General features: G+C 44.0%; 2 protein-coding genes across 6 annotated transcripts in view; one reads left to right on the top strand and one right to left on the bottom strand.

The window, feature by feature from the left end:
- The first annotated feature begins 3,984 nt into the window (after positions 1–3,984).
- GPHB5 (glycoprotein hormone subunit beta 5) lies at positions 3,985–21,064 on the top strand. Its single transcript, XM_074908843.1, is given in 5 exon segments — positions 3,985–4,182; positions 4,310–4,391; positions 5,932–6,136; positions 8,025–8,230; positions 20,994–21,064. Coding segments are annotated over 2 exon segments (390 nt in total). The 5' UTR covers positions 3,985–4,182; positions 4,310–4,391; position 5,932; the 3' UTR covers positions 8,211–8,230; positions 20,994–21,064.
- Positions 12,629–22,074, bottom strand: part of RHOJ (ras homolog family member J) — a 63,130-nt gene continuing 53,684 nt past the window's right edge. For 3 of the 5 annotated variants that reach the window (XM_074908838.1, XM_074908841.1, XM_074908842.1), the window contains one exon: positions 12,629–21,145. In XM_074908838.1, the coding sequence (XP_074764939.1) occupies positions 20,999–21,145 (147 nt within the window). In that variant the 3' untranslated portion in view covers positions 12,629–20,998. The remainder of the gene's footprint in view (positions 21,146–22,074) is intronic. The other 2 variants (XM_074908839.1, XM_074908840.1) reach the window with 2 other exon arrangements.

The raw sequence follows: 22,074 nt of genomic DNA, 5'->3' as shown, positions 1-22,074 counted from the left end.
CAAATGCTACAGAAAATATTGACATAAACATTGTCAATATTCCTTCACTTATGTATAAGCTCTCACCTTTCCCCCCACTATTTGTTTTTCTCTCTCTGAGTTGTGAATTAATCAGGATACAGACAAGTAAATAAATACTCCTTGTAGATGGTTAATACTAGGAAAAATACATTAGGGCATGTTTGAAGTTGAGGGTCATCACTGAAGGAAAGGAATAGAATTAAAAATTCCCTGCATGGCTAAGAATTGGGGTGTTCATATTAATTTATCTGTTTGGATAATTTTAATTTGGGAGTATTATGTGATGTTGAAGTGGACAGCACCTGGTATTGCTCTGTTTTCTGTGCATGGGAGAGGAGATAGGGAAAGACAGCATGAAACCATATCCAGAAGGCAGTGAAGAGCTTGTGCATGTCCAAGCTCTTCACATGCAGCTGTGGAGCCCCCCATGTTTTAGGCTGGAAGCCCAGAGGTGTTTTGAATGAGAGGCTGTTTTTCAGAAAGCTTCTTGGAGCGTATGGCTGAATATCAGGACCTCTTCCAATGACAGGTCAGTAAGGGGCCAGTTCAGGAGCAAAGCATCCTCCCTGCTGGCAGAACCTCCCAGGTTCCACCTGGGAATGGTGCTGTCCTGCCAAGAGCAACTGGAGTCACTGGGAGTCCAACACGGGCTCTCAGGATTTGCTGAGAAGTCCAAAGCTCCCCCTTAGGATTTGCTCGGAATTGGTTGATTTAAGCCCACAAATACTTTATAACCACTGATGTTACACATAGTGGAGAGCTGCAGCAGGCTCCCGTGGCAGCTTTAGGGCAAAGCTGGTGACATTCACTTGAGACTGGCTGAGGAACAGACAAGACCATAAGTTATCAGTACTCATAACTCTGACACCTTGACCTTCACACTTGATGTTTGTGTTCTGCCTGTCCAGAATTCAGAGGAAAAGCCGAACAAACCTGAATGGATGAGTGGATGCACAATCCTCGTGAGACATTGTCCCCTTGTCAATCTGTTCCTGTCTCCTCCTGCATGTCTCAAACAGCGAACACGCAGGTAAGTGGTGTACATATTCACCTTCAGAAGTATCTATATGTCATCTTTTATTTCAAATCAATGTAAAAGATCCAGGGAAAGAAAAAATATGCAGCTTTTAAATTTCTGATGTACACTGAAAGCCAAGTGTACGTGTAGGTGGGATATTTATTAATTAAATAAAAAATCCCCCACAAAACAATAAGCCAACAAAATTCTGCCTGCGAGTAAGCCAACACTCATGCTTTTCATGAGACATGATGCAAATCCTTCAGAAACTGGTGTCTGTCCCATGAACAGACACAAGAGAACATAAGTGAGAGTCTGCAATTTGTCTTTTGTTCTCCTGTATGAGGTTATTCAGTAGAAATGGAGATAAGAGAACAGAATCTCGGTTAGCTGAAGTCAGTGAATCCAAACTGAATTACACAAACTAAAAGTCCAGCACCTGTTTTTCTAATCCAGAGAAGAAAAGGGATCTGTCAGGACTGGTTGATCTGCCATCTGGCATGTATTTCCTGTACCTGTCTCTAATCTTGGGCTGATTTTTGCTGGCACATTTCCAGAATCAAATAAAGTGAACTTATGCCCAATATTTTCACTTTTACCTGCTTTCTCTGCAAGTCAGGAACTTTTAAACTGTACATTTTAAAAAAGCCTTTAAAGGTTTCTTTTCTAGCTCTATTTTTGGTCAGCAAAAACTACTGCAAAAAAGCTTTAAGGTTTTTTTGTGGTAAGTTGCTGATATTTTTAGATCTGTGGCAAGACGTTGTTCCTCTTGACCTCTCCGTGATCTGATTTGGCTTTGAATCTCCTGCTTTTCCCTATTAGTTTCAATGGAAGAAAAATGTGTCCACGACATGTCTGGTGATCCTGTCTGTGGAGACAATTATAATACCTCCATTCAACATTCCTTCTCCAATGTCCCACCTGATAGGTCTTCACTTGAAGCTGGAGTCATTTGCTGCTAGCAAGACTGTGAATGATAATGAGTGAGAATAATAAGAAAGATCTTAAACATCCCCTCCCTTCCAGCTTCAGGACAGTTTTAAAATTTTTAGTAAAAATTCTGTTCCTTTCTTCGTTTCTCCCTTCTTGCAAAAAAAAAAAAATTATTTTTGGCTTGAGGCTTGTTTGTTGGTGCGTTGGGTTTTTTTTTTTGTGAAGTGAATTAACTTTCTGAAGCTCTAAAGAAGTTGTTTCCCATGTCATAATGTCCATATGGCAATAGCACTTAACGCGTGCTGCTTTTCTTTGTTTCAGGAGGTGTTTGCAAAGGCCTGGGGGCTGAGGTTGGAAGGAAAGACTCATGTCATGCCTGGAGACTCATGGCTCAAGAATGACCCGCACTTGGGTGCTTCCCCATCTGGATGTGCAAAGCTTAGCCGTCTCGCTGCAGGCTCCAGGGCAGAGTGTTTGTATGGCTGGCAAAACCTGAGCCCAGATAGGGACCTCCTGTGATGCTGCATTAGGAGTATGTGGTTAGGAGGAATAACGTAGGGGAGGAAAAATGTGAAAGAAGGAGAAAAGTGGGGATGATGGTCTGATTTGGTTGTGTTGGTGCAGACACCAACACTTCCCATAAGCTTAGGTAAAGCTTTGCTGCCATGTACCATCTCTGAAGAGGAGACAGTGACTCTTGGTTATGCAAAAAGTCCTGAAGTGTCAGTGCAAGTCTTGTTTGGCTGTGGACAAAAGAATTGCTTCCTTCTTTCTTTTCTTCCAATCGCTGTTTCCTAATTTAATCATAAAAGGCAAATCTTGAGGGTGGGGTAACCAGTGTTTTACATGCCAGCTTGTGTGCGTGTGACCAGTGTAATTTATTGATCGGGAAAATAGCAGGGCCACATAGTAGCAAGAAAAACAGCCAAGCAGGGGTGGCTCCAAGCTGAAAAGGAAAACACAGCAAGTGATCTGTGGGTTCCCAGGAGGTGTTAGCATGAACACGAGTCCTGCTGCTGCACCAAATGTACATTATTGACCTAGGAAGTGAAACAAGGGCCCTGAACCATGGTTATTCACCCTGAAAAAAAGGAGAGCACCTATGTAATGTACCTCATCTGGTCTTGAATGCTTCAGTATCCCACTTCCTCAATGTCCATTTGCTGGTTTCTGTAGCTCATACTACAGCAGGCCGGAATACAACCCACCAGAAGTATACATGTGATACTTCTAAGGTAAATTAAGAAATTTGCAGTAATCACTGTTTCCTATTTGATACTCGCGGTAATCACTGTTTCATATTTGGTAAGAGATGCATTTTCTGGACAGCAACAGATGCTGTTTTGCTTTTGTTTTGTTTTGTTTTTCTCTAAAACACTGTAGGATGGAGTTTATTTAAATCAAGGTTTCCTCTGTGTTTTCTATTCGCAGGGTTGGGTTGTATTGCTGCGGCTGCCTTTAACAGCATCACTCCGAGGTGTCTGTAATCACAGAAGAGGCTCTGGCTTTTCTGGATCTGCCTGGGTATTGGAGCAGTCAGCGCTGGGAAGTCACTGTCCAGCTGCAGGGAAGGGAGGTGACTTTCCCGAGGTCACTGTGTGAGCTTATGGCTGCACTTCTGTCACCCGCTCATCTTCTATGAACTCACTGACCAGCAGGTTTTCCATATACTAAGGTTCCTTGGCTTCTCCCTGTCCTATGAAAAGCCGAAATTTGTGTTTGCGTGGCAAAGGCAATGGACACAATTTCCAAATTTCCTTTGCACAGTGGTACTTACCTGTGACAGCTGCCTGGCTTGTCAAGAGAACATTTGCTTTTCTTGCAAACTCACACCTCCTCCCTGATCCCTTGCTTGTATAGAGCAATCGAGAAAAAAAAAAAAAAAAAGAAAAAGTCTTATGCAGTTGACAAATTCAGGGGTTTGTCTGCACAAATATTTAAAAAGTTTCCCTTCAGGGTGTTTATTCAGGGCTTGTTAATTAGGGGGGGTAATGATGATTTCAGAGCCAGCCTCCAATCTCTTCACAAAGGTGTTGCAATTCCACTATGGAAAAGAAGATCCATTTTGCCCCAGTGCATGCTCATTATTTCACTCACCAAGATACTTCTTTTGTCTCAGGGATGATGTTATGAAACCCTTCAAGCTAATCGCTGTTGGAAAGGAGAGGCTTGCTCTACAGTCAATGACTTTGATGCCTGTGGTAGTTCAAGTAAGGATCTGCCTCTGTCTTGCTTTGATTGACAAGACCCTTTCTATAAATTTGAGCAATTAAGCAACACAGTAGCAGCTGCTAGGGAGACCTACTGAGCACAAAGCTGACAAAGATTTTCGTGCAGGTCTCCTGCTGCTCACTCTGACGTCCTGAAACACCATCTGCAATTTAAAACTGCAAAAGGAGATCTGACTCCAACAAGTCAGGTGAGTGTGCTTCTGTGTTTGCTCCATGTCATGGATCCTGCTCATGAATAAAGCAGCAGGTTTTGCTATAGTGGCAAAGAATAGATGTTCTGAAGTTTGTCTCTTTTGGTCTCAATGTCTGCTTTTAAAAATAAAGAATTTTAGCTTTTTTTTCTCTGTTGAAGCTTATATATAAGCATATACTCATTTAGCCACATGCAAGACTGTATGCATGGCAACGTATATGAAGCAAACTTCATGTGCTGATCTAAAACTCTGATTGAGCTAATTTAAAGCATTTGGTTTAACAGGAGCCTAGAGACTCAAACATCAGTCAGGCAAAAGGCAGGCCAAGATCATTTAACTCAAGTCTATCCAGCTGAGATGCAGGCCAATGAACACAAGTTTGTCTGCCCCATGCAGTAGCTGACTTCCTCAAAATTAAATGTCAAGTCTGGGGTTTCTAGGTGGACATTTTCAAATGCAATGCAAGTATTAAATATATCTTGTGGCTTAGAGTTACTTTCCAGCTCTCTTCTTTTTTTGACAAAGTATTCCAGAGAGGCTGGTTGCTTCCTTCACTGAGACAGAAATGCAGCAGGTATCAGAGGGATGTGGCAGGTGCTGGGCTGCCTAGAAGGTGTGAGTTTAAGCCTCTCTTTTCACCTTGGGCATGTCCCCTCTTGTTTTACGAGCTCCGTTCACCAGCTTAGCAGCCTTAGTTGGGTCTGAGCTGGCTGGTAGGGTGGTGTGTGCAGGAGGGACAACCAGCCTCTGGCTGCAGCCCTAGGAGTGGACCAGTACAAACCCAGTGGTCAGAGAATTGGTAAAGGCAACTCCAGTAACACTTCTGGAGGTGCTGAGTTTATAGCACAAATTCAGGGGTGTTTGGCTCCCAACTTAGGGTAAAAGGTAAGTGGGATAAATCCAGAATTAAGTGTTTGGGTCAAAATGATGGTGTTATATGTAGACCTAACCCTGCTGAATGCATGGAGCTGCAGCCATGCTGCTTTCCCCCCATGCAGCAAAGCAGGGAACCCGCCACCTCCCACAGATGTGCATGACAGACAGACAGACAGAGCCCCTCCAGAATGGCCCTGACAGGGCCAGTACTGCCAGGGTCTTCGCCCAGCAGCATGTGTGTGTGCTGAGAGAACAACCAAAGGCCGACATGGCTATTGGCCTGGTGCAAGCTCAGGGCAAGCCAGACAGGATGGCAGGAGGGCATGTGCTGCAAAGCAAACTTGCAATATGGAGATTTCAGTGGGTCTGAGGTGCTGGCTGGTGGCTTTATCTCTCCCAGGCAAACCCCACTGCTCTGCAGGGAAAGTCTGCGTGCCAATTCTTTCTGTTACAGACTTTTCACTAAGGCTTTCTACTCCTGGGAATAGGTGACCCCTCATTTGTACATCTGCCCATCTCTAGGGCTAAATGAGGATGGGGAACAGTATGGCAGAGGGGAGGAAGGTCCCAGCTCAAGCTGAGCCCATGCCCTTGCATGTCTTGCCTCCTGGACTATGCTGGCTCGCCCAACACTTCCCTTCTCTCCCTTCTGCATCAGCATGAAGCTCCACTGTGTGACCCTGGGCACTCTGCTTCTTCTGCTGCTGGCCAGCTTTGGGGGCATGCTCAAGACCTCTGCCATCAACCTGCGGACCTTCATCAGTTGCACTGCGTGAGAGTTCACCTTCCTGGCCAAGAAACCTGGCTGCAGGGGACTGCGGGTGACAATGGACGTGTGCTGGGGACACTGTGAGACCTGGGAGGTGAGGCTGTGCCCAGGGCTGAGGGTGGCTGGCTGGCACCGACATCCCTAGGGGGTGCTTCTCACCTCAAGAAAAGTCCTTGAAAGAAACCCACAAAACACTGCATAGCTTACTGCAATCTGCTGAACAGGCAAGGGCTGTGTTTTTCTCCACGACCTCCTTGCTACCACTATCATCAGTGTTCCCTGGCAGTTGTTCCCTCCCTCCTTCCACTGCCTCAAAGGGGGATGCACATCCTGTGATGATATTAATGAAGCACTTATGTTATACTCTTATTATGCAATTTGAAAGCCTCTTACAGCTCGAACACTTAAGAAGAAGAGGTCTTTATTACTTTACTGGAAAAGATTCCTTTGAGATTAAGATGGAGCTCCCAACTGATGGGTAATATATTTTGTTCCAAAAAGCAAATCCCAGACATAATGGCTGTTTCTAATTTGGTCCTGTTTTAAGTCACAGCCCTTTCTAACTATGAAATAGTTATGCTCTGGGGGCATACAGGGGGAGAAAAAAGAGTATAAGTACATCTACACACACTTCAGAGAACAGGTTTCTGGCTATCTTTGCCTTCTGCCACTGGAAGGCTCAAGGGGCCAGACCCATTTAATTTATTCAGAAAAGCCTCAAGCGATTCCAGAGGGATTTTGTCCACGTGAAGACAAGGGCTCCATATAAGTGACCAGAGGAGGGGCCAGGGTCTGTGTGCCAGCTCTTACTGCTCTCTTTCACTGCTTGGTAGGATGAGGGGAAAGGTCACTGGTGGCCAGATGTCCCCAGTGGGATAATGTTCCTTTGAGGGACCTTTTGTTTCCCAGTTCCCTCCACTCTCAAGCTCCTCTGACAGCACAGACCTTGCAGACTTTCTTACCATAATGCAGTATCACTGGGATGTAGCTGAATGCATCTGCTTGTAGGCTCAACAGCTTCTAGAAAGCATGGTGGTGCACATGGATGGGGAGTTGGTAAGAGGAAGAGTGTCTGGATATCTTCTTGCTGAAACATTGCATCTGTTTGTTTCCATGCCATCATTCTCAGTTCCCAGGGCAGGCTGTTTGCACAGCACAGAGGGAAAGGAAGAAAAATTAAAATGTCTCCTGGCTGTGTTACCTTACACTGTTTTGCATCTGTGTAAGGGAGAGGATGACAGTGGACTTCCATTCCTGCTTGCACTGCCCTTTCTTGGAGTCTTTGCAAATGGGTGCCCCTGTCAAGGAGAAATTCACTTTTCAGTGCAAACAATGCCACTGTGATACCACGTGGGAGTGTGGGTTTCAGGGCCTTCAGGCTCCCATCGTCTCCTGATGGCTGAGATCTCTGGCCAAGCTGTTTTTCTCATGAGGAACTGCAGATTTCGATGCTGGCTGCTGTGCCGAGTGCATCCCCCATGGTGTACATCCACGGGGCCTTGTGGGATGTGCAGCCTGACTGGGAAGATTGGTGTGGCTGAGAAAAAAAACAGCCGCTTGGCACCTGGGTGCACCTCTGCTTTCAGGCAGCTTGTGCACATGGGAGGGTTTCCAGCAGAATGCATTTTCTTTGATGGAAAATCTGTCCTTTTGGAAGAAAGCAGCTGCTTTTGGCAAACATGCTTTGGTTGAAACACAAGCATTCTGCTGAAAAGCAGCTTTTTGGATGGCCTTTTGTCTTCTTCAAGCAGCCTTAATTGGAGCTTTATGCTTTAAACAAAGAGAAACACGCACATACACCCAGTCTCCTCCATGGCAAGGCTCCAAGAGGCAGGTGTTGAAGGATGTAATCTAAAAGTTATTTCCATGGCCCCTTCCACCTGATCCAGTGGCTCCCCTATTTACACTAATCCCCTTGAGGAAACTGGGACTCCAGATGTTTGACTGGCTTCTTGCCTGAGGCCAGCATTTCTCCCCCACAGAAACCGGTGCTGGAACCACCTTACATCGAGTCTTACCATCATGTTTGCATCTACAATGAGACCAAGATGACCGTGAAGCTGCCCAAGTGTGCCCTTGATGTGGATCCCTTCTACACCTACCCGGTGGCCATCCGCTGTGACTGCGACATCTGCTCCACTGCCACAACGGAATGTGAGACTGCCTGAGCTCTCCTTTCCCAGATCAGGTGAGGGGGGGACCAGATTCTTCCCTGGCTTCCTATCCCTGCTACCACCAGCATTACAGAGAGTGTAAGTCAGTCCAGAGTTTGATCTCACAATGTAATGCTCCTAATCGTTGACTTTTCTAGGCAGATGAGGCTTAATCCCCTCTCCTCATACTCCCCTCTCCTCAAAGCATTATTGCTGTAGAAATGTAGTACACAGTCTTAGAATAGCAAATCCTGTGGCTAAAAAAAAAAAAAAAAAAAAAAGCAAGTTTCCTTCCTCACAGTCTTTTCACACTATATGACCTCTCTTCATGCACAAAGTGCACATGGGCTAAACAGTCACTGGGGGGTGAAAACAGGCCACAGCAGCATTACCACCTATCTAACAGCCTCTTCATTCATGTTGGGTTTTAGCTCCTTCCCAGTAATGTAAATGCGGTTTCGCATTTTCGCCACCTCATCCCCACCGTTAGTTTTATTTGCCCTAAGGTCTATCAGGAATAACAGCCAAAGAAAAGGCCTTAAGGCCAATGAAATGGAAATGGTATTCAAATTGCTACCTTGAAATTAAGGTAAATACATATGCAGCCCTGACTCAGCAAAGTACTTAAGCTCATGATGAAGTGTTTTGCTTAGCATCAGTGGACTTTTACAGTTAAGCATGTATTTCAGTGATTTGCTTAATTGGAGCTATTCTATTGAAAAAAATCTTGCCTCACAGGAGACAATTCCTTGGGAAAAAAAAAAACAACAAAAAAACCCACATTAAATCTGTAAAGCCAAAAGTGCATATCTTCCCATCTGTTTTTGTCCAGGGATAGAAGGGATAACTGACTTCACGTAGAATCAGAGAGACTGCAGAGCCCAAGGAGTCTCTCCTGACAGTTTCCAGAGCTAGAGGGACCAAGCCAAAACACGACAGTCATGATTTGGTTTCAGCAAGCCCCTGGCTGAGGTGGTGGAAAAGAGGGGGCTACAAAGGGTGTTCTCACACTTCCCTGCACTGCTCAGCTCAGTGGAGACCTGCTCCTCTGAGGGTGCACACAGAGCTGGGGGGCAGCCAGACGTGCTCACAGGAAAGCCATGGGGTGGCTAGTAATTTGGCCAACGTGGGCGAGACAAGCCCAGGGCAGGAAAGAGAGCAGACATGCCCAAGGATGGTTCACACCTCCTCAGACCGACTATTTACAAACTAGGGGACACCTGAGAGCAACTGCAACAGCCCCCCAGTGACCACAGCCAAATAAGTGCCTTTGTCCTCTGGTTCCCACATGCAGGACAGATCCATGTTCTTCCCTCATTTTTTCCCTTGAACAAAATGGAAAATTATGTGAAGGTAGGAAGATTTGCCAAGTGGGAGAGGCTCACAGGAGCTTACAAAACAAAGACACCTTCTCAGATAGCCATTAGGAGAGAATCACTGCTGAGAGTAATATCTGCACCTGCCTTCCCTTCAATTAAGTGTCTTGTCTTCTGGATGCAGTCACCTTCATTTCCAGGAATGTGTGGTTGAAACTTCCCCAAGTGTCCCATCCTCACTGCGACAGATTTAATTTAACCTGTAATTTATTAGTTGCCATCATTTTTTTTGTCTGTGGAATTTTAAAAGCTGAACTGTGGTTGAGTAGGAAGGAGGTAATTTTATCACTCTGCCTTCTGTAATTCTGAATAGAGACTGCTGTGTCAAACAGCAGCAGGAACAGTTTTCTGCTGATGGAGAGTTTAACTGCCCTTTAAAAAGTCCTTGTTTTTTGTTTCAAATTGTATCTCACAGTTCCTCTGATCTTGTTGTTGTTCTAACTGGCATCACAACTATTATGGGAAACCTGCAAATTATTTTGTGTCCTCAATAAACCTCAAAATTGTAGTATGAAAGCAATTGAATGCAATTTGTCCCTCTATTTATGCATAGAGATTTCTCATGTAGAATATGTACCAGCTCCTGCAAGCTTTTTGCCAGAGCCGTGAACACCTGCAAAACATCTCCTCGATGCTGATGGGAAGTCATTTACTTCGTTGGATTTCTCTCGTGGAGTCTGGCTGTGCTGTAGTCTCAGGTCTAGAAGTAGGGTTAGAAAGTGGCAAAATTCCTTCCTTTGCAGCCAACAGGAAATATGGGCTGTACCTAGATATGGTGAGACAGTAGAAACCTCAGTGAGTGTTCAGAAGAAAACACTGCACGGTGTGAAAGAGGGTTTTGACTGATGCAGTAGCAGCCAGACTGGGGGGCGGCAGAGGAAGAGTGGGAAGGATGTATTGACTGAAACCAAGCTAGCACTTCTAGATGGTCTTTTAAGGAGGAGTGCAAAAGTGAATGCTGTGGATTTGTTGTGGGTAACAAAAGTACAGCCAATGCCAAAGCCCACCAACCCATTCAACTGGTACACATCCCTCTTCGTCCATCTCTGCTGGGTTCCCACAAGTGGGCACACAACAGTGACTTTCAGGGAGCCAACTTCATTCCTGTTGCTGATAATTACAAATCTGGGGCTTTTTTTTCCACAAGTAATTGTTCTACTGATTTTCATTCTATTAAATTTCCACTAATTTTGATACCTGTGACCGGGTATTTTGGCTTTCACATCCTTTATACTGCAGCTGGGATGGTATGTCCTCTCAGAATTCGCAGGCTGTCAACATTGCCCACACATTTCAGAGCATGAGAAGACCCTTCCCAGGCCACCTGCATCTCCTTGGGGGCATTTTAATGCTCTTTAAAGTCACATATTTACATCTCACCATCCCACCTGTCCAAAGTAGTTAAACAGCCCTCTGTCTTTGCATAACATTGCAAGGAGTGTTTGTCACAGAGGCAGTTGCTTCTCAAATGCTATCTCTCCCGTGAAAACCCCTTCTCGTTTTTTGTAGCACATTGGTTGTCCCTTTCACCTGGACACTGACCACTACCATATGAAAAAAATTTTCACAGAATGCAACATGGATCTCTTAAAAGTGTCACTTGCCACTGCATGTTTAATCTGCATGACTTGAGCTACCCAAATGCAAGGGAAGGAAATTTTGCTCTACATGTATAAGGGGAAATTTAACTCCCTGGGAGAATTGTACTTGCAAAGCGGGGAGAGAGAGAGAAGTTGCTTTGCAAAGCCTCAGCATTGAAGCATTCACAGCTCTGCAGCCCCAGCTTGAAATACCTGCTGCAGTGAAAGACTTTCTGTAAGAAAGGAGGTGGCTGCATCTGCCTGCTCGGGAAGGAGAAGGTACAGATATGGAGAAGGCATGACTGTGACACTTGGGGACTGTAATTTGGCTCTTGGCTCTGCCATAAACATGCCAAGTGAAGAGGGGCAAATCCTTTTGTGCCTCAGTTTCCCTTTTGGACACTGGGAGTGATGATACAGCCAATTTACACACACACACACAGAGTGTGTTTTGGAGTGTATAGGCTGTAAAGTCCCTTGTGATGAGTTATATCTATAACCTGCACAGCACTCTGTTTCTCAGGTTTGTTGCTCTTTTAACTTGAACAGTAATAGTCACAGTTGAGCAGTGCTTTGATTTTTCACAATACTTTCCTCTTATATGATGGTTACAAAAGTCCATTGGGTCTTGACATTCAGCTCGCCTCATTCCCGTGCTGCAGTTTATGTGCCCAGCCAGACTGACCACAACACAAGTCAGAACATTTTACTCTGTCCTCAAACCTGAGTTACAGTGAGAGGGAGGGCAGGAACTCTCCTCGGACGTGTGTTTCCTGCACTGACTGGATTTCTCTTTGGGGGACCCTGCTCTCATTGTACTCACATGAAAACATAGGAACCGCCACCCTGGGTCAGAGCAAGGGGCTGTCTCGCCCAATATCCTGCCACGGACAGTAGGGACTCGGGGAAATGTGAAAGCATCAGGGCTGTAGAGAGCTGTCCTTCCCCTGCTATATCCATCCGGCTTTAGCAGGCAGCACTTGAGGAAGTTTCTGCTCTGGAGGATGCATTTGGCACCTTGTTGTTAACCCCAGATGTGTGGGTCCTCCACGCTGCTTCTTCCCAGACAAAATCTGGCCATGGGAAGTCTGGTGACTAATACCAACTTCCTCCAGGGGCAGGTAAATCAGATATATTACAGGGCACATGCTGTGTCCTGGCTCCTCTGGGGACGTATCCATTTATAACAGCCAGGGATTTGGGCTGCAGTGTCTTTTTATTAGGAATAGACCTTGGCACCATTTGCTCTGTGAGTGCGTGCCGCAGGCAGGGGCGAGTTAAGCCTGCTGAGGTTCAGCTGCAGGAACCCCTCTTGTTTGACTTTCTAAAGGCAACCCTGGAAGGTGCAGGCAGTTCCAGAGCCATCCAAAAGCAGCCTTATATGTTAGTATGTGTTTTTCCTACCTGAAATGTCCTGAAAGTTATATGTGATTAACATCTGGGAAAATAAATACAGCACCATACCTTCACAAAACGATGCTGTCAAAATACTTAGTAATACATTTATTTTGTTAAAATAAACTATGTACAATAGATGATATTAATGTGCAGTTACAATATACAATAATTACATGTTTAAAAGAGGATAAGTAAAAGAGTACAGAATCATGTGATGTAAGTAGGAAACAAATACAGTTTACATGATTTTTAAACTATGCAAAACACAATTGCTGGAAAGCTGAATTTCCTTGGTTTGAAATTTTATTGCTTTAACGTGGATTCTGAAGATTTGGTTAATATTTGAAAAAAGATATACCACTCAAAAGTCAGACATAATGTTTTAGTACTCATCCTTTGGTTTTACCAGCCCCATACTCCAGCGATATTGCACACAGCAACCTTTAAGACAGAAAAATTCAGTTGCTCACATCAGGTAAAGTAAATGACTGTTTTTCTTAACTTGCTAAGAACCGACTGATGATGAGTTAGGTCCTGATTTGTGCTGAGGTCATTACATCTCCTTCAGAAACTCAACTAGAATAACTTGTTGCACTGTTACTTTTAAGTATTGCTGAAGTACTATGCAAAAAGAAAGGAAAGACCTTTTCTTGTCATTGTGTTCTCAGGGGAGCAGAGAATCTCTTTGCAGTGAAATGCTTGTATTCTACAAGTGCATCAACATCATAACAGGTTAAACTGAATTCAGTTATCCTTGCACTCGTCCATCTCCCTGCTCCTCTCTGCAGCCTTCTTTGAGACTCTCCCGTTCTCGTGGTGCTGCTGAGCCCTGGGTATCCCGGTGTGACTCCACGAAGGCTTCGTGCCACACCAGGCTCACACCATACTTGCTGGGCAGCACGGGCACCATGCTGTGCCTTGCTCTGTAGCATTTCCCACCTGGCAGCCTGGGCTCACCACCTTAGATCACTTCTGCTCATGAGCAAAGAAGACTTTGCCAGTGTCTTTTCCCCTCTCACATAGCTTTATGTTATTGCTTATTAATGAATTAATATTTACAAGTTTGGGGAAAGTTTGGGCTCATTTACTCAATACTGACAAGGCAGTTTACACCTGCCAGTTCTGTAATGCAGTTAAGAGCAGCTGCCTATTTTGGGGAAAAGTATTGGGAGAGACACTATGGCAGTCATACTGTGGATATGGTTTACACCCAAACTACCTTGACAGACATCAGACAAAAATTTCTATGTGTTATCAGTACAAATAACTGTTCTGTTGGAAGATGTGGAAACTGTAGACTGGTGACAACTGTTTACTCTGAATTCATTAACCTCTGATTAAAGTCAAAATTCACCACAGTTGATATCAGCAAGAGCTCAAACTGATCTTTGGCAAAATCAAACTCAACATTAAATCTGGCATCCTGAATGGGATGAGATGAAATTAAGTGACAGCAACGAGTGCAGTGTCAAACCCAGCAAAGACAACCATTTGTCTTGAATATTACATTGTTAATGTAATAATTTTCATCTTTAGCCTCTGTAGTGGTTGAAACGAGGAGTTACAAATCCAGACTCCAAAGCTCAAGCTAAAGATCAGATCAGCAAGGTCTCCAGATGCTTAACTTCTTTCAGGAGTCCACAACCAGCAGCCAAAAGGTATAAAAGATTCTTGGACCTGGCTCAGTGTATCTGTGCTCAAAGCTTGGTCAGCCACAATAAAGGACTGGAAAGGAAGAAATGTAAAGACTCTCAAATGCTTTCCACATTAGTCATGTGTAGATCCCATTGAAATTTTCCATTGTCTTAATGAGAATTGAAATGAAGCCAACTTACAGCATCTTTGAAAATCCCACCCTAATATTATGGTTAGAAGAAGCAGCCAAACACTGCATTATGGTCTGCACATTCTTGAAGGGGTGGGGATCATGCTCAACATTATTTTTGTTAACACATTTTTAAATTTAAAGAGATTTTTCAGCACTGACAGCAATTCATATGATTTTTTGCTTGTTGCTCTGTGATATGTGTGTTTGTGAGCTCATTTTCCTCTTACAATGAGGTTCTGACTCTTTTTTTTGCTGTTCTGGTGGAGTTCCTGGAACTGCCCAGGAAAAATAGATTCTTATTCACATGTTTCTGAAAGCTTTGACTGAAACAAAGAGAATTTGAAGATTTTTTTCATCTTAGTTACGAGAGTCCCCTTAACACCTTAAAATGAAATCTAAGTTTTAGGATCGAACTGACTAATTGCAGCTCTGGGCCCTGATTTTGCAGCTCTTCCCCAAAGCAGAAGTGTAGATGCTATTCTATTGCATTCATTACTTCTAATCGGTGTTTTTGTCCCAGCTTTTCAATGCAAAAATAGTTCTATTTGTGTTTTGTTTTGATAGGTGAAGACAGCTGAGATCACAAGCCACTACTGAAATCAGTGGGAGGCTTTTTCCTGCTTTCAGAGGGTCTTTATTCACTAAGAGAAAAATAAACATTTATAGTAGAGATTTGTCTTCATTTTTATGTAGAGCTCAAATGTGTCTAGAAGTTATCTGACGTAGGTCACTCCATGCTCACCTCCTGTCAGAGCAGATGCTCACCCAGTCCTATAGAGTTGTGAATCACAAAAACGTTCTGTTATTTCCAGATTTGTTTTTTTATGTAGGATAAAACACATTACAAATCCTCTTCAGGGAAAAGGAAAATACAGGGAAAAAGGCACGTGCAGCCAGATTTCTTCATTCTACCTGTTTATTGAAAAAATGGTCTCTGGGCCAACATGACCATATGCTGATTGCTTTGTTGGAGAAGACAAATGTGCTTTTATACAAGCCTGGTTTGAGACAGACTGATGCCATTGCAATTTATTTTTAATCCAGCTGAAGTTTCAGCATGGTGAATCAAGAGGTATTTGCTGTGCCGCTTGGGAAAAAAGCTACAGAAAAGGTCACGGACTGTAAGCAAGTTATATAAGGAAATGGCCATCTTTCCTGTCTGAATTAGAGGGACATTTTTGCAAGGACACGGCAGCTTGCATGTGAAAACACATCTGCTAGGCACGTAGCATTGGTGTAATAGGCCACTGTATCGCTTGTTGTGTATGAGGTTGGGTGTGATGAGGGGAGGCAGCAATAGGAATGGTTTGCAAGAACTTCTGCAACCTTTCCCAAGCTTCTGTGAAGGATTCTCAAATTAGGTCTCTGAAGATGTGGGACAATATCTTGGTTGGGATCTTGACAGCATGCCATTGGTGGGAAGTGAAGTCCATGCATCTTTATCAACGGATAGTCACTGATAGGGAAATATTTGTTTCCTGTTGCTCTCTGTTTGCTACAGTGATTTTCCTGCCCTTGGGGTGGGTTTTTAGCCACTTGCCTAGAGTTGCATTGCAGAGATTATTTCTGGGGGAGTCCTGCTTGGTTTGTGTAGTAGCATGCCCGAGGCTTGTCTCCTTTCCCAACTCACTTCTTGAGTTCTCTGCCACACTTCCTTAGAGATGGCAGATACCAGAGAGATCGTGGTGCTGAGCATGACAGAACACCGGGTGATTTGTACAGTGTGCAGGGAATGGGGGGACACAGGCCACCAACACTAGAGCAGCTAGAAGAGATTTTGTTACACGTTAACTACAAGGGCAGGTCACCAGTGGCCATATGCAGCCTCCCTCATTTACACGAGCTGCATCACTGGGATTGAAGGAGATATGAGGGAGTTGGGGACAATTCTTTGTGAAGTAAGATGCTCTTCAGTATGAGGAAGACTGTCCAAATCTGCCCCCTTAACAAAAGTATTTGGAATAAATTTACTGGATATTCAGATGCAGCGCTGTATTTAATTCTGTGTTTATTTGAACTGAAGCAGTGCTTTGAAAGAGAAAAAAGATGAGAAATATCAGATAGCTGTTGAAATGATTGTTCTAATTGTCATGCTGGACTCAGAGTCCTGCAGTTCCAACAAGCAAGATTTACATCAGGACCAGCTCATGTGGAAGTTGAAGGAAAGTTTCACATCATGCCTAATTCAAGGCAATGCAAGGCAAGAGCTCGTAGCTGGTTGTTCTTCATAAGCTACATACTACTGTAATAGTAGATATTTACAGGGCAGAGAGAGAAGGTCTGGGAACGTTTGGCACATAGGACATCCAGGGGGAGCTCTTCTTGAGAACTGCTCCCCACCACTCCTGGAGGCTGTAAGTACATGGGACTTATACCCGGTTGAACAAATGCTCCTGGGTGGACGTGCATGGGGTTAGAGCCTTGTTTCTGCATTCTCCACAACTTTTATGAGCTCTGCGAGGCACAGGACAAGCTATGGAAGTCTGTGAGATGTCCTTCAGGTCATGCTGGATGTGGTGATATAGCACAAGATTGCCCAGTTCTGCTGGTCTGGTGTTTTAGCAGAGGCATCTGTAGGTTGTTTTAATGTGATAACGACTCTCTAATGTCTTGAGATAGCTCTCTAATACCTAATATCTCTAATATCTCCTTGCAGGAGTTTGCATGAAAACCCTCTGGGAACTCTGAAACTACAACTTTGGGTTAACAACTCCTGGTAGAGCATTAAGGTTTAAGAAGAGGCCAAAGGACATGGGTTTTACAGGATCTAGCAGATTTCTTGTAAGTCGAGAGTGCTTTTGAAATGATAGCAGACGATTAGCAAAGGCAGCTCTGTCAGGAAAGGTTTTGACATCAATTGCATTAAGAGGACATCGTCCAATAGGTACCTGGGATGGTTTATAGCCTTTACAACTCTCCCAACTGTGTTCCTTTGAAGGTGAAGTCAGTGTTTGACTTCTAGCTCATCTTACAGTGAGAAAACCCATCTCCTTTCACCTGGCAATCCTTTATTGATTTTCTTTTTTTGTTACTAATGGTGCTTGAAAGTAACTCGAAGTTTGTATCTGTTGCCTTATGTCTGTGCTTGCACTGTGTCTGGTGTTTTGATATTTCTGAAAATAAGCTTTGCTGCCTGTTCACACACCATCTGTTGGCTTTTAGAAAAGGTATTAGGTATGACTTTCCAGACAGTCAATAAGTCTCCCTACATCTGCCTATAATCCCTTTCTAAAGCCTATTGGTCTGTACTATTCCTGCCTCCCCCAAATAATAGTGTAACAGGGCAGATCCTTGAGTAACTGCCACATTGCATGGGTAAGTGTGCGTACATAACCTAACACAGGAATAATGTTTATGGGACCTGCATGAAACATGGCTATTTTAAAAGCATTTATTTTCGTTGGAAGAGAAATTAATAACAAATGCAGTGCAGAGGCCATTTCTCAGTGGTTTGTGTCCACTCTCCCTCCCTTGCTGCTCCTACATGTCAAATTTTTGTCACAGTCAGCTTGAAAAACTTGAAATTTTACTGCCTCACAAACATGATGTGCTTGGTTGGTAAGTGCAAATAAAACCCTGGCTAGTCATTTTTTTGTATGTATATTAATACTTTTCTATCTGCTTCTGCTGCTGTGTAATGATTTGTGCAAGGTGCTGCAGTTTAATGTATCAGGACGGTAGCATTTTAGCTTCTACATCACCGTATGTTTTTTAATTATTTTCCCTCAAACCACTGCAGTTACATTAATGCTACAACTTCCTATGTGATTTTTTTATTTTATATGCTTATCCTATGTCATCCCACTAGTATTAATAGACACCTCTGATACTCAGTGGCACACAAAAATATAATTTGATTATTTGTGACTTTCTCTGATGCATGCCGGGAATGCTACATTGCACTTTTTCAGTGTGCTCATTATTTTATGACAAGCTCAGCTGTCAGTCTGGATTTCTATTTCCTCTCTATTTTGTGAAGCTCTAAGAATATCTGGCAGCTCCAACCTTAGTGTTTGCATTGCGCTTCAACTAAAACAGACTTCACTTACTTTAACCAGAGACTTGTATATAGGCTAGCGCTCTACAGCAACCTACATGAGCTAAACCAAAGGAATCATCCTATTTTATTTCCACATAAGGAAATGGCAGCACATTGAAGCCCAATTTTTCTCTGAAATCTGTTGAAAGCTTTTTTTTTTTTTTTTTTGATTCAGTGGAATTCTAGTCATGTTGTAAACCAACAAACTTTACCTAAATATTTATTTATTTAATCCACTCCTCATTTTCCTCATACTTCCCTAGAATCTCTCTACGCATTATAGTTCAGCTGGTTGCTGGTGTCCCAGCTCTGCCTGGGAGCGGCAACACAGCCTCTGCAGCACAACATGAACTCCTTCACTGGGCTTCAGCACTGTCCGCTCTGAGCTGTGCTATGATATATCGGCCAGTCTATTTGAAGCAAATGTCTGGGACATAATAAAACTGAATATAAAATATGCACAAAAATACCAGCAGTGAGGAAATCTTTCTATTGTCTGTCTTTGATTCAGCACAGCGTTGTTTTCATCCATGCTTGTATGCAGTGGGAAAGAAATGGTGAGTGAAAGCTGGCTGGGAACTGCAACATGGTGTTTGCCTTGAATTTGTTCACTTTTATCAGAGAGAACTGTTGATTTCTACCTAGAAACCTTTTGGGGTGACAGAGCTGGTTTCTGTAGGTGTCCACGATAAATTAATTTTGTATTAAAGGAGGAGCTTGGATCCATGAACCTCGATGACTGCAGGATTGGGCACTGCATCATGCTTGTTCCCTTCTCTGGGCCAAGGGTGCGGTTCCTGTAGTCCCGCTGAAGTCACTAATCGCTCCAAATAACACTGGGTCTATAATTCACCACTGATGACAAGAGTTCTTCTGGTTGCATGTGTGTACTCAGCCATGCTACTGTGCTTCTGAAGAGGAGTGGGCTGGCAGTCCCCTGAAATGGGGTGCAGGGGGGCACAGAACGTGTGCCCCTGGGCTGGCAGGGTGCACTGCTGTCACTTGCTTACTCCTGGCACTTCTGGAAACGCTGACTACAGACACTGCTTTGCAAGGAGTTACAGCAGAGCTCTTGAAATCTATATTTGCTGGGACTGTGATTTTTTACTTGGGGAATGAAATCCATAACAAGGTAGTCTCGTGGCATTGCCAGGGTACCCGAAGGCAGATGCAGGTAACAAGATGCCCTTCGAGTTCACCTCTGAAGTGTCTGTGTTGCTATGATGTGCAAAAGTACAGGGTCCCTGGAGAGGCTTTAGTGAAAAGGCACGCTTTCTTCAACAGCAAAGAGAGCTAACAGGCAGCTTCCCTTCCCTTAAGGTCTGGACTTCCCAGCTCTGTGCTGTCGGCTACAGTCCATTATCTGCGACTCATGTGAAAGTTCACTCCTGTGCACTGCAGCCATGCAACTTAAACAGCACTCGCAGTAATGAAGATGGAAAAACGGGAGCAAAGAAAGAAGGGATGAGTGGGAGGAAGAAGACTACAAGTAATCAACATGTTTACAACTCCACTTTGATGAGTTTTTTTACATGAGATACTCCATTAAAAAAAATAATCGTAAGGCAGTTGGATCACCTTAAGGCACTTGAAGTCAGTATGACCTTTGGCATTTGGGGTTTTACTATTTTTGTCTGCTGGGTGAGATGTAGAAATCCAGCTGATCTCTAAGGTAAATTTTCAGTTGCCACGGCAATGTGTCTTGTTCATGGTCTCAGTTTGGACGGGAGATGGTTCCACACTGCTATTTCACGTCTAGGGCAATATTCTTTGGTGGCAAAATTTCTTTGTTTCAGTACGTGAATGCTACAACTCTGTTCTTCCTTTCCCAGCTTATGGAAACATGGCTCAGCCTGAACATTCCCCTGTAAAAATATAGTTATTTGCATTTTTCTGTTGTAAGAACATTCCTAAGTCTAGAGGTAAATGTTGATCCATTTTGATAGCTTGGGTGCAACAACATCCTGACACTGTGAAGTTTCATCATTAAGTGAAAACAAACTGGAATCATTCCACCATTGCTTCCATGTGGTTTGAACAAACTAAAGTATATCCTGAACTATCAAGTCTTATAAAAGAAAAGTAATTTAAAAGTACATCCTACCTATAGTGTATATCTTACATATTAGATTTTTACATATCTCCATGTGCTTTCAGTCAGTTCAGATTCAATCCTAAGTACTGCAGATTCCTAATTTTGATCAATTCTTGCTTAAGGACACAAAAAGAGTTCCTCCTGTTTCTTTTACCACCTTTATTCTTTGTTTTTCCACACACCACCTTCACCTCATTCCTAAGGTGAAGAGTCAAGCAGGAGCAGGCATCCTGGTTTCTGTTGGCTCAGTGCAGTCTGCAGTAGTGGGAACAGGCTGCATACAACTCTGGAGGGTTAGGAAAGCACATAGACATGAGTTGGCCTAGTCTGATACAGCTTGGAGGTTTCACAGAACAGAGGGCTCCTATATTGGGTAAGAAGGACCCCTTTCTGGTCATGTTCCCCATTTCAGTTGCATGTGACCATCATTGCCTTTCTAACCTGCTTTATTTCATTGAACTCTTCTCGTTTTTCTTTCCAAGTGACTTCACACAAGGGTGCAGCAGCTGTAGCACTTTGCACAACGCTTCTTCTTCTTCTTGGGGTGGAAAATGGTCAGGATTGCCTCATCGAAGACAGTCTTAAGGCCTTTCTGCGTGAGGGCTGAGCACTCCAGATAGCACTGCGCTCCAATCTGAAAGAGAAGAAAGAAAATGTGAGTACTCGTTGGGAGAGACAAAGCTACCCTGTTCCAGATTCTTTCTAAGAGTATCTGGCTGCCTGTGGGATTAAGGGACAAGCTCAGGTGGTCATCCTGAGCGAGACAGCAGGGATGAGCATCAACACCAGTATCTCACCACAGGGGATTAATGGGGAACAGGAATTCCCTGCATGACCCTCCAGAGAGAGGGGGACTTTATCCATGTTCGAGCTTGGCCTCTCATCAGTGTAGCTAGGGAGGGTTTCAAGGAGATGCTGGGTTGTTAACTGAACCCCTTCATATACTTGGCTATTCTCCACTGAGCTGTCACCCCTGTGCCCTGCCTTCTGCATCACTAGGGTCCTGCTACCTGGGGGAGGGCTTCCAGCTTCTGGGAACTGGGAAGCATCATCCTGAGATGGGAGTCTCCTTAGAATGCTGGTATGACACAAACAGTGGCCTGGGAGAGCAGCCTCAGCTTATTCAGCAAGCATGTTGCTTATTGAGTGTATTCTGCTAATGGATGCTCTCACTGGCCTTTGAAGGCCAGGGCCTGTAACAGCACTTGCAGCAGGTAAGGTGGAAATGGGTGGGGCCCAGATACCTGCATTTCAGGGCTTGAGAAGGGCTTTTATCCCCCTACCTTCCCGGGAGAACTGTGCAATAGCACAGAAACCTTGGGAGCTCTTTCTCTGCTGCTTAAAGTGCAATGGATAAGTGAGAATCAAGTTGTCTGTGCTTTTGTAAGGGATAGGGATGAGTTTGGCAGAAGGTGACTGCAGAGGGGGGTTTGCCACACACACCTCTTGGCAGAAGCCTGGACAAGAAACACTTGAGTAAACAGTAGAATCTGTTTTGCTGCCCTTTTACCAACTGCTGTCCCATGCTGCTGTGCATGGAGCTTGACCAGCTATTGCAGCAAA

This window comes from Athene noctua, chromosome 6, assembly GCF_965140245.1.
Source record: "Athene noctua chromosome 6, bAthNoc1.hap1.1, whole genome shotgun sequence".
NCBI classification, from domain to species: domain Eukaryota; kingdom Metazoa; phylum Chordata; class Aves; order Strigiformes; family Strigidae; genus Athene; species Athene noctua.
The sequence above is the reverse complement of the archived record's forward strand: the minus strand, read 5'-3'. Positions and strand labels throughout refer to the sequence as shown.